This window comes from Eleutherodactylus coqui, chromosome 5 (genome assembly GCF_035609145.1).
Source record: "Eleutherodactylus coqui strain aEleCoq1 chromosome 5, aEleCoq1.hap1, whole genome shotgun sequence".
Lineage (NCBI taxonomy): Eukaryota > Metazoa > Chordata > Amphibia > Anura > Eleutherodactylidae > Eleutherodactylus > Eleutherodactylus coqui.
In genome coordinates, this window is record NC_089841.1 from 276682188 (window position 1) to 276695097 (window position 12910).

Consider the following 12910-nt stretch of genomic DNA (forward strand, 5'->3'; position numbering starts at 1 on the left):
ACAATGTAGATTAGAACAGTAGTCTAACCACTGGAATGAACTATGTACCAACCCAACCTCTGCACAACACAACTAAGGCCCCCTGCACACCAGCGGAAATTCCACTGCGAGATTTCCCACAGAATTTCCGCCCAGCGGCCGCTGCCATAGGATTGCATTAGGGAACGCAATCCTAGGCAGAGAGCCGCGATTTGCCCACACAGAAATGTCAGTGAAGAGCCGCCGGCTGGGCGGCAGCTGGCACATCACAGAGCTTCGGAGATGCCGGGAGCAGGTGAGCCGCAGGGCTGTGCAGGGGCACAGGTCCGCATCCCGCTGCGAGAATTCTCACAGCGGGATCCGACCCGGCCGTCCGCAGGCGGCCTGATGCTCTCAAGGACATTAAGAAGGCAAGAAATTCCACAAGACATACCAGTTCATTTAAAGCCATTGCCGGTGACAACCCCATGAAGCTGAATGAGAGAATGCCCAGAGTGTGCAAAGCTGGCATCAAAGCAAAAGGGGCGACTTTGAAAAATCTAAAACAATCTTAACACTTTTTGTAAACTATCTAATTCCATACACGTTTCTTCATAGTTTTTATGTCTTCAATTTAAATCTATAATGCAGATTAAAAAAGCATGAAGTGTAAAGGCGTGTCCAAACTTTTGACTGGTACTGTATATAAATATAGTGAACCCTTTGGAATTACCTGGATTTCTGCACTGACTACTAATAAAATAAGGTCTGATTGTTCTCTAAGTTATCTATAGGTCTAACTAGACTGCTGTTCATGTATTATTGAGCACATTGAGTAAATATCCAATGTCCAGGGAGAAAAAGTAAATGAACCTCTTTGTTAATTAGCACTCCAAGTGCTAATTGGCAGAAAGGTGTTCCAGTTAAAGGGGTTGTGTGATTCTAAGAATTGTTGTTCACTAGCTGGGCAGTTGCTAAAATATAAAAGCCCACATACTCACCTGTCTTTGTCCCCAGCTGGGCAGCGCCCTCCACCCCATCCCTCATTGTGGACGGGAAGTCAGGTGATCGGTGCTGCCAATCAGAGCGCGCAGCTGCTGTCTGCAATGGGGGATGGAGTAACATAGTATGTAATTAGAGTAACGGGAGGGTCCCGGGGGGGGGAAGGGGGGGGGGGGGGCAAAGATAGGTCAGTATGTGGTCTTTTTTATTTTACACCCTGCCCAACCATTAAAATGTGTTTCTTTTAATTACACAAATCATTTAAAGAGATGAGATTGGAAATATGGATTTCAAAGGTGCTTTGCCCATTAAATAAAGGCACATAAAACCTGACTAGTGATAGATCTGTTCTTCTCAAGGAAGATTAGTTAGATTTCAGAAAATGTGTTATAAAAGCTGAAAAAGGTTACGAAAACATTGCTAAAGTCTTAGGTGTAGATCAATTCACAGACAAATCTACAAATGGAGACAATTCCGGACTGTTGCTACTGTCCCTCGAAGGGGACGTCTTGTCCAGACCTTATTCACATGAGTGTTTTTATATGACCAATTCAGCCACAATACAAATTGTGACCGTGTGAAGCATCGGATTCCAATGTATTCATTCACATGGCGATTATCAGCCACGTAAAAACGCCCGGCTGGCGAAAATAGGACATCAGCAGCAAAATACGGCAGCCGATGTTTTGATGTGAAAAGAAAATATAGGTCTTTCCCTATCTATGAGAGCTGCCGGCAAAGGGGGGGGGGGGGGGGGGATAGTAGCGCTAGCCGCACCCAGCCATGCGAATGAGCAAGAAAGCGTGAGATTTAGCCGCGACTTGGTCATGGCTTTTTCTCGTTCATGGGATTTTCGTCCACGGTGCAGGTCAGCAGCAATTGCAACGCTTATATGACAGAGACCCAAGATCAAGAGCACAACAGGCAATGCTGAAAGAACCAAAAAGCTTACAAAAGACTCTACAAACTGTATAAACCTTCGTTCATGTGTCCACTACTAGAAAAACACCGGACAAGAATGGGGTCCATGAAAAGATACCAAAAAGGACAAAACATTGCAGCCCCATATCAGCTTCACCCAAGACCTCCTGGATGTTCCATAATGCTTCTGGGAAAATGTTCTATAGACAAATGAGACAAAATGGAACTTATTAGCACAAGTGCACAAAACTACATTTGAAGGAAGAGTTCACTGCACACCAACACCAAAAACCTCATCCCTACTGTGGAGGATGGTGGAGGGAGCATCGTAGTTTGGTCCCTCCATAATGTTATATGTCTGTCAGTGTCTTGTTTGTGGAGTGTATTTGATTTATGTGGAATAGATGGTTGCAGGACTGAGAGGGTTAATGTCTGGTATCTTCTGTCCTGTCTAGATGGGGGGACTCCCACCTTTAATAAACCTAGCTCCCCAATATAAATGAGAAAACCGAAACAAATTGCTGGCTTTTAATATGTGGGTAGGCCACAGCTTTATAACCGCTAACTGCTCCGTATGCCGCTGCCGCCTGGCGCCGCGTGAAAATTCGCTGGTCCTCCCCCACCCTGCTAGCCACAGGCAAAGGGGCTGTTGCCAACGCCCTATCTCCGCCTCCTACTGACTCTAGGCTGCCACCGCTACCCTCACTGTCCTGTACCTCTACTCTGCTACTCTCTCTATACTTTCCCCTTGCTGACCGCTTCTCCCCCCTTTTGCTAGCGCCATATCTAAGCTGCTCTCTCTCGCCTCCGCTATTTTCTTCTGGGCTGAACAGGGACTCGCTCCCGTAGCCCCCAGCGGCCTCCTTTTGAAGTGCAGGCCTCTTGCCGGAACTATTTCCTGCTTGTGGATCCCTCCGCCTGCTGAAGGAGACACGTGGAGCGCGCTCCTTCTCCCTTCTGAGACCCCTCTGGACAGCCGCGGGATTTCCCTCTCCCGAGCCGGACTTACCCGTCCTCTGTACCGCTACTCCGCTCCTGGTAAGTAACCCACCGGCTTCCGGTCCAAACTCGTCCCCGCTCCTGCGATCCCTCCGACTGGCTATGCCCGCCGGACTGGCTGCATCCGCCGGGCGCTGCGACCGCTCCGCTCCCGCCCGCCCCCGGGCTGTTGTTCCGACCTCCTTTCTTCGCCGCTGGGCTGGGGCTCAATCTGGCTGGCGGGTGTCTTCTCCTCTGCGGTCTTCCGCGGGGTTCCGCGCCGCTATTCACCGCTGGTGGCTCTCCCTCCGCTCCTCCCTCTGGTGCCGCCGCCGCCGCTCCAAACTCTTCGGCCATCTTCTTGAGCCACTGGGGGCCCTGGCTGGCCACTGCTTCTTTGATTTGCTGCATGAGTTGCTCCATCTTCACTCTTGATTGCAGACCTCTCCTGGTGCGTCTTCTCCCTTCTTCTTTCTTCAGAGCAATGAGCCCCTCCTCTTCCTCCCTCTCTATTTCCTGCTTGTTGTACCACCCCCCCTTTGGTCGCTTCCTTCTTTTCCCCCTAAATCTCCCCACCCCCCAGTCACCCACAGCTTCGTTAGGCGCTCTGCTGTCCCCTAGAAAATGTATTGTTGTATTCAATGTATTGTTTTGGGGTCACGTGAGGATGTTACATGTATGTGTTTGCAGAAGTCAGAAAGTGAGACAGGAAAGTTGATTGAGAGTGGGTCAGTCAGAAAAGGAAGAGCGAGATCCGATAGTGAGTGAACCACACAGACACCGGACATCAGTCTGTGTGAGGAGAGAATAGAGGACGCCGAGCGACTTCCTTGTGCTCTGCCAGGGCCCACTCTACCAGGAGACTTCGCGCTTCACAGTGAGAGGAGGACAACGAGAGTCGCTGTGAGCGGGATCACACAGATAACTTGGATTGTGGATCATCCGAGATATCCAGAGAATCCTCCCTATTCCACCACTCTGACTGGTTACATCAGTACCAAGACTTTCTTTGGATTGGAGTTTAAAAGGTTACAGTAAATGGACAGACCCGACCATTCCTGGTTCCTGTTCAGAAAGTTGCCCTGTGTGGACTACTTTATTTCTTCTGGAAGATCCACCGCAGAGGACGGAACGGTGGCATCACGAGTGTAATCCCTGGTTACAACCCCAGTGACCTCCCCCAGCAGTAACGTGGTCGGGGGCCAAGCTACCCCCAGGGGAGGAGATGATAGAGCCCCGTGACAAAGCCTTTCTCTACCCCGCTATCTCCTCAGCCGTGGGCCTGCTCCTCGGACGCGGCAGTTTGTAGTCTCGGTATCTGAACATCTTGTGATCATTGAACGAACAATCAATTCTAAGCTGTACCAAGCTATTTTACAGGAGAATGTAAGGGCAGCCGTCCATGGCCTCCAGCTGAAGAGACGTTGGCCAACAAGACAATGACCCAAAGCACACAATCAAATCAACTAATGAATGTTTGGAAAAGAAGAAGATTTGTGTTTTGGAACGGCCAAATCAGAGTCCTGACCCTGAGGCCAGGCTGACATGGGCAGACCAGATTCCGCATGTGGGAGGCCCGCAGCAGATTCCGGCTGTGAGCCAAGCTGGCGACCTGCTTAATTGCTGTTTCTGTATTGCAGAGGACCGTGGCGGCTCGCCGTCGGTCATGCGCAGTACAGTTTTTTCTTTCAAAGCTTGTATTTCCAGCGTTGCAGCTTAGTGATGACACTGGTACCCACAGCTCATACGCAATATTAAGTGTGTATGGGCTGCGGGTCGGATGGCCTCCATTGACTTCAGTAGAGGCTGTCCGTGCAGAGTCCGTAACAAAATAGAGCTTGCTGCGATTTTTCTTCTGCAATTGTGAAGAAAAAAAGCGAAAGTACATGCTTCTCAATGCCTGCGTTTTGCCGCAATTGGAATCCACCCGTGTGAGCCCAGCCCGACTCTATAGACACGTTGTGCCTAACCTAGAGAAGGCTTGGTACACAAGGCATTCCAGAAGATGAAACACGTTTGCAGGAAGGAATGATCCAAAATTTCTCCTCAATCTTCCTTGTGCAAATCTCAGCTACAGGAAATGTTTAATGGCGGCGATTGCTGCTAAAGGGGATCTATGGGCCACAAAATGGCAGAGTTTTCCTAACTGCACTACGGATGGTGTGCTCGATAGAAGCCATGGAGGTACCAGCGTTTGTGTGTTAGCAGTTACATTGTGTTTGTCTACAATCGTCACATAAGGAAAAATCAGACCACGTTTTATTAGAAATGAAACCAGAAGCCCCGGTAACGGCCAATTGTAGAAGATTGTATGTATCTCGCTCACAGCCGCTCCACGCCGATCCTTGGATGTGGCCGGTCAGGGATGAACTATAACAAGCGTGTAATAAACCACTTAGTTCACTCAGGTCCTAAACAGCTTCCCGAGGCGTACAGTCTGAGGCGTGGCTCTTTAAGCCCTACTGGTTCCAGGGAACCTGGAGTTTCTTATACCTGGCGCTGATTGAGGTTGGCGGTGATTTTTTTACTTGCCCTAACCTAAAATATATATTTCTCTAAAACGCTGCATGCCACACTTGTATTCTGACAACCCTCCAGTACGAGACTTGTCATTGCCTTTCTCTTTTCATTCTGTTCTCCCCAACAGGTACCATGACAAACAGGAGGTGACCAGTAACTTCCTGGGTGCCATGTGGCTCATTTCCATAACGTTCCTATCAATTGGATATGGAGATATGGTGCCCAACACCTACTGTGGAAAGGGAGTCTGTCTGCTGACGGGCATTATGGTAAGACCGCCGCCACCTACGTACCGCCAGCTCATCCTCCATTTCCTGTTGTCTTCCTATGTACCGTACTTCCTTTCTCTTCATCTATTTTTCTCCTGAGTCACAAGTCTTTTTGAATCTTCCTACTTTTAGTGTTTTTCTTGTTCCATGCTCTGCAGTGAGCCTGTCCTTTCCTTCCACAGGGTGCAGGCTGCACAGCTCTGGTTGTTGCTGTTGTTGCAAGAAAGTTGGAGCTCACCAAAGCTGAGAAACACGTACACAACTTTATGATGGACACACAACTTTCAAAGCGGGTACAGAGTGGTGGGAAAGAATGCGAATGGGGTGGAATTTGGAGAAAATGCTATGCTAGTGCCCTACAAGTCTAGTGAAGGAACCGAAAGGCATGCTGTACTGAAGGGAATAGAAGAAGAATGCCCCCCAGGCATGCGCCACCCTGCTTGCTCCTCCATAGTGCAGTAGGCTCATGCATGCTTCCCCGCACCTGGAATATGTAGAGAAAAACACCGAATGTTCCTGAATCCAGATTCATTCCTTTCTCGGTCTGTCTTCCATTGTACTTCCATGTGTCCTTGAGCAGGGCTGGCCTCAGACTGCATGGCACCCCGAGCAAAGCTCGCTGTTATCGCATGCCGCGCCATACAAATGTTCCTCTAATGAAATACAGCGCTTATGGTACGCCAAAAAAGGCTTCGGTAGCCCCAGTGAACTTGTGCTCATGCATCACTTTCTGGCTTCTATATACATTGACCAGCACTCTGAATCCGGGCTCCTATAGACGGACAGATCTGCATGCGTTTTTGGGCACGCAGGAATTGCGCGCAGAGAATAGAACTCGTTGATTTCAGCGGGTTGGTTGTCATGTCCTTTTTCTGGTGTGCATTTCAGACGCGCGCAAAATCAAAGCACCTGCTCTATTTTCCCACGTATTTAAAAGGTCGTCATAGTAGTCTATTGTGGCATGCAAATGCATGCATAATGCGAGATACATTGCGCAAAACTGGGAGAAAAGAACACGTATGGACCCCATAAAGTTACGTAGCCTTTTAAATCACAGCGGGGGTGTCGTGTGCATGTGAACTGGCCCTGCGTGTGCTAAAAAGTACAGTCCTATGCACAGACACATGCGGAAAGCAACCTCGTTCGCTGCACAAATAGCTTGCACGGAGGCGAGCGTATTTGTACATATGCTTGTCTGCAGCCGCCTGCAATATTACAATTCTTCTACATCTCTAGATCAGTCTGAGGCGCCTTCACATGAGCGCATTCACATATCTGCGTGTGCCTCAGTGCTGCGTATTTGTGGAATGAACCATGCTTTTTTTGCGCACGCATTGGCGTATTTTACTGCACTTTTTCCACGCGCAGCAAACAAAGACGCACCAATTGAAATGGCTAATTAGTCTATTAAGTCCCAGATGTGTTCTTTTTCTGGTGCAATGTTTCACGCATCTCCTAGCGGATTCTGCGCACATTCCCATTGACTTCTATGGGGACTTTTGGTGTGCAAGGAAATAGAGCATGCTGCCTTTTATTGCGCGGCAGTACAATATGTGCATGTGAACAATCCCACTGAAATCAATGGGTCCTATTCTCTTGCGAGCAAATCCATCCGTGTGAAAGGGGCTTTCGGGTATTTCTATCACCAGTCTGGGATGTGTACAATATCATGGCGGCCAGAACGTAGTAGTCCACATAAAAACAAGTATAACTGCCAGATGATAACATCTAGCTCTGCCATACTGTAATCAGACCTCTAGTGCCCACCCAGCGGTCAGCATAGGAGGACAGCGCTATTAAAAGTTCTTCCAGCGCTATTGTGTCCTCTTGTATATTTGACAATCACAGTGACCCGTCTGGACTTCAGAAATTCCTCCTGATAAGTTCCGCACAAATCCGTTATTTCTGAGCGTAAGGGCTCCGCACACTTGTGTTTTTTAATGCAATTGTCAATGGGACTTTCTAATGTTAAAAATGCATCACAAGTTGGTGCTCTGCGGTGTTGGCGCGATGCGGTGTTGGCGCGATGCAATGTTGGTGCTCTGCGGTGTTGGCACGATGCAATGTTGGTGCTCTGCGGTGTTGGCGCGATGCAATGTTGGTGCTCTGCGGTGTTGGTGCGATGCAATGTTGGTGCTCTGCGGTGTTGGCGCTATGCAATGTTGGTGCTCTGTGGTGTTGGCGTGATGCAATGTTGGTACTCTGCGGTGTTGGCGCGATGCAATGTTGGTGCTCTGCGGTGTTGGCGCGATGCAATGTTGGTGCTCTGCGGTGTTGGTGCGATGCAATGTTGGTGCTCTGCGGTGTTGGCGCGATGCAATGTTGGTGCTCTGCGGTGTTGGCGCGATGCAATGTTGGTGCTCTGCGGTGTTGGAGCGATGCAATGTTGGTGCTCTGCGGTGTTGGCGCTATGCAATGTTGGTGCTCTGCGGTGTTGGCGTGATGCAATGTTGGTACTCTGCGGTGTTGGCGCGATGCAATGTTGGTGCTCTGCGGTGTTGGCGCGATGCAATGTTGGTGCTCTGCGGTGTTGGTGCGATGCAATGTTGGTGCTCTGCGGTGTTGGCGCGATGCAATGTTGGTGCTCTGCGGTGTTGGCGCGATGCAATGTTGGTGCTCTGCGGTGTTGGCGCGATGCAATGTTGGCGCGATGCGTTTTTTGTGCGATGCGTTTTTAACATTAGAAAGTCCCATTGACAATCGCATTAAAAAACACAAGTGTGCGGGGCCACAATCCACATGCAGAAAAGGCATCATTGTTAAAGGGGTTTTGTCATTAAAAAAAAATGATCTAAAGGTACCTATTCCTTCCCTGTCTGTCTCCTTATCACATCTTCTGGTTGAGCTTCCCCACTGCCCCGTGGTCACCTCACCGCATGCTGGCCGGCTTGTTATGAGGGCTGCATTCCTCACATTCCTTCCGGCCGGGTCAGTGAAGGTCACATCCCTGTGCTGTAGCTTCACTGCCTAGGAAGGAATTGTAATCTATTTCAGAGACAGCTGGTATGAGCAATCTCTGAAGAAGATAGGCAGTCCCCCTGCCGGCCTGTGAGCTGTGGCGTAAGGTACATTGGCAGACTGCCAACCTAATGTACGTAACCTCACAGGAAGGAGCAGAATCTGGCAGCTGGAGGTGAAGTGAACCCCCCCCCCCCCCCCACACACACACACACACACACACACCCACAGGAGAAGATAAGGGAGGTGAAGATCTGGTAAGTAGACTTATGGGGGAGGAATAGATAAGTAGAGCATTTTTCTTTTTTAGTGACAGAACCCCTTTAAAGGGCCACTCCGGTGATTCTTGTAGCTCTCCCTCAATATATATAAGGACTGGTCCCCTGGCCAAATGGAACTGTCTTATGATAGACCCTCATTGACTATGATGGGGTATGTCCCATTTCTGGCTAGCTGTCTGGCACTTTTCTGGAGTTTACAGCTCTATTGCGTCCTGTTCTCTAGTGAACGGAACCTCCGATGCTGATGGAATAAACCCGACGTGAGCTAATGTTACCTGCTTCGTTATTTCTTTCTGTCTGAATCTCCCAAGCTCTTTCCTCAGATGGTCAGACAGCTCAGGTCTACTTTGGGGTTATGTATTCATTTTCTAGTCAGATTCTCAGTCTGTTTGATGCTGTTACATGGAGACATAGACACGCCTATCATAGTTACTGATGATCACACAGCTCCTGCCACACAGTTATAATAGAGGAGATCACAGCTCATCCGTCTGACTGTATACTTATGGTCTGTAGCTTATTTAAGTGATTATATAAGGTAATGATAATTAAACTATCCCCTCAGCGGGCAGAAATGGCATAGCCTTAATTAATGCTGGGCTGATGCATAATGGGACTGATTGAAAAGTAAAAATTCTCACCATCAAGAGGCGAGCACAGAGGGCTGCACTGCATGGAAGTGTCTGCAGTACACAGGGGAGACCTCCAGAGTGTAATCCAGTGAGGGATGCAGGGATGGAAAAATGTGTTTTCACTGGAGTGGCCCTTTAAGGAGAGTATAATATCCCATCAAACACAAAGGACAGGTTGGATAAAGTGACTTCAAAATAATGTCTTTACTGTCTTGTGCCTACCACATTGGTGACACCTACCTGTGGTGCAGATCATCGTATCCCTCCACAGTGTCCCTCGTCGCGGTTCTGCATTGTGGCATACTCCTCATTGAATGCATTTGACTTTTTTATTCTTTTTTTTATACCAGGTGAAAAATGCGGCTGCCAACGTGCTCAGGGAAACGTGGCTGATCTACAAACACACGAAGCTCGTGAGGAAGATCGACCACGCTAAAGTACGCAAACACCAACGCAAGTTCCTGCAAGCAATTCACCTGTAAGTGAGACTAGAAGGGAAAGAACGAAGTAAAGGTCAGTCAAGGGGAGACAAAGCCGCCAGGGTATCAGGCAGGGCAGTGGAAGGTTAATTAGTAGGAACAAGGAAAACGTGGCGGCGTTACAAGCTGCTAACACGTGGGCCGCAGCGCCCGCCGGGCGGGTTACTCCACGCGTATCACAACTTATCGCGTCACCCGTGTGTTGCTGTTTGCAATTCATTGGTCGGATTCTCACAACTTCTGCAGGTCCAGCGGGTTTGGATTTCGTTCACCAGCGAAGTATGTAGTAGAACGAGCTTCTTCATACCGCAGCGACAGAATCCGCAAATGGTAGCCAAAGGCAATAATACGGTTCAACTGCTACATAGCAGAAACCAATCAGGTTCCAGAAACCCAAACTTTGATATGAATGAACTCTTCATTCCTTCCTGGCGCCAAATAACTACAAGGCACAGATATAAGCCATTCCATGGGGTCTACCCGCGGTGACAACACTAGTGCTGTCTTGGAGGTGGGAGAACTTCTTAGGGCTCATGCCCATGGGCGTATGCATATTTTATAACAATACCTCGCTGTGTTTCAGAGCAGGTGCGTGTATGTAAACGCCTCCCATACGCAATGTATTGTGCGTGGACGGCATATTATACACTGCCCATACACATGTCGAGGCTCCCGCTGTGTAGGCATGCGGACAAATAGAGCAGCTGCCATCTCTTCCTTGTGAGTATCGATACGCGACGGTGTGCATGGATCAATGAAGGTCCATTGACTCGTATTGACTCCTTTCACCGTGTATCGCGAGTCTGTGCAGCGCCTCTCATGATACGTGGTGAAAGCACGGTCGTGGGCATGAACCCTTAGTCTAGTGCGACCAAGAAAGACCTGCGCACAACTTTGTTTTATAGGTTTGGTCTGCCGTTGCTAGAGAGTACTGGATACGTATTAGATGTCTCAGAAAGGGAGAAACCTTCAGCATTCATGAACGACATCGTCTGTAGAGGAAGTGGCCAAATACGTGCGGATTGTTGAGCAGTAAAGAATGGCGCAGCGTGTAGAGCACTGCACTCGTAGGGTGCCTGTCCAAACACGCTCGCTGCTACCCAACACATTTCACGCTATCCACACGACAAAACCCTGAAAGATAAGTCCGGCCCTATCCGTCTCACACATCTAGAAGCCGAGTGCCAGAAAGACAGGGCTACTAGTAATATCGCTCAGGAGCCGCGCTAGTGAAGACGAAGCCATTGAAATCAATGGTTTCATTTCATCATGTTCTGCAGGCGTGATTAACGTGAGAAGGCACGGCCGTCTGAAGACGCCTTCAGGAATTCTTGCGCATGCGCCTTAAACCGGGCTATTCACATGGGCATTTTTTGCTCGGACCTCTTCAGGAAGCGCAATCGTCCATGAAGGTTTATGGCAGTGTAAGACAATGCAGCGCACACAGATGTTGCACGTATGTCTGCAGAGGCGTTTTCACATGTTGCCCGGACACAGTGACATCAAATAGTCCTTTTTTTGTGCATGTGAAAAATGGAAGGTGCACAGAAGTAAAAAAAACGCAAATACGCAACAAAAACGTATGCAACGCACACTCAGTGAATCGACCTTTGTAAAACGGACCAAAATTGCATATCCCCACGCAAATAAGAATTTATGGAGAAGCAGCGTTGTCCCCAGCAGATAAGGCAGATGCCATGACTGGGAGGACGGCGGCGAGACACCAATACCTAATGCTAAATAACCGAAAGCAAAAACAGTCTCGGCCCTGATGTACAAGCTGAGTCTTCTAGGGGTCCCAAATAACTTCAATAACTTTGTAATTTTTGTCTGGTTTCCTATGAATATTGACCTAAACAGTAAGAGCTGATTTATGAAAAGCGTCTCGTGTTCCCAGGATCCTCCACACTCAGGTGTACGTCCATCTGACCTGAAGATGAAGGAGCGGGATTCATCGCCCCATATAACGTTCTTCTATTGCTCAGCTGTCCAATGGCGACACGCCTTACACCACTGTAGATGGGCTGATGCAACTTCTTTGAGATGCGCTTTCAGGATGAATGAAGGGAAATACCAGCTGAATTGTATCAGATGTTAGTAGAAAGTATACCACGGAGCATATCCAATGACATCAGCGCCAAAGTAGGTATTAACATGCAGATTCTGATTCTCAGGTGTCCACTTCCTTTTGGTAGGATAGTGTATCCATCTTCATAGGCAGAATGACAAAGTTATTGGGGAATGTTTGGGTTTCCTAGTGAGATTCTCAGCCTGTATAATGCAAACACTCCAATGGCTTCCATTAACAATCATGATCTGATAAAATGGCGATCTGCATACGGACCTTCTTCAGCAGCATACAGGTCAAAGTGTACTCAGCCTTCTTAGTCTGTAGTCGGGACCATCCAACTGTTGGGGATTCTCCAGGCATCAGAAAGGAATTAGAATTTGTGCACAGCGTAAACAACCATTGACATAGCTGCATGATTAAGGCTTAGTTTTTTGCCCAAACTTGTAGATTCGCACATGTGAGCATTTGTTTCTATAGATATATTCTAATAAAGATTCAGTTTTTATGAGATGGTCCCATACTTGTTCTATTGGCAATTAATCTGGTGACTGGACAGCCACGGAGGTGTTACAATGTTATGGGGGCTTCCTGTGACCCCTTGTGTGTGCAGCTGAGCATTATCCTTCTGAGCTGTCATTGTCCCTTGTACCACTACTAGGGGGGACCAACTATCGTATGTGATGACCCCCAGATCATCACACCAGCAGGGGGGCAGTGTGCCGCTCCACAGCAAAGGCAGGATTGAGGCGCTCATCCCGAGGTCTCCAGACACGAACTCGGCAGTCGTCAGCGCCCAAACTAAATCTAGATTAGTCACTGAGGACAACCTGCTTTCCCTTCG

The 12910-nt window shown here is 48.6% G+C and overlaps 1 protein-coding gene across 1 annotated transcript in view; it reads left to right on the top strand.

Annotated features, from left to right (window-relative positions):
- Window positions 1-12910, top strand: part of KCNN1 (potassium calcium-activated channel subfamily N member 1) — a 203254-nt gene that overhangs the window by 129608 nt on the left and 60736 nt on the right. Inside the window, exons 4-6 of the mRNA XM_066604774.1 lie at window positions 5507-5648; window positions 5831-5941; window positions 9870-9997. Of these exons, the coding sequence (XP_066460871.1) occupies window positions 5507-5648; window positions 5831-5941; window positions 9870-9997 (381 nt within the window). The remainder of the gene's footprint in view (window positions 1-5506; window positions 5649-5830; window positions 5942-9869; window positions 9998-12910) is intronic.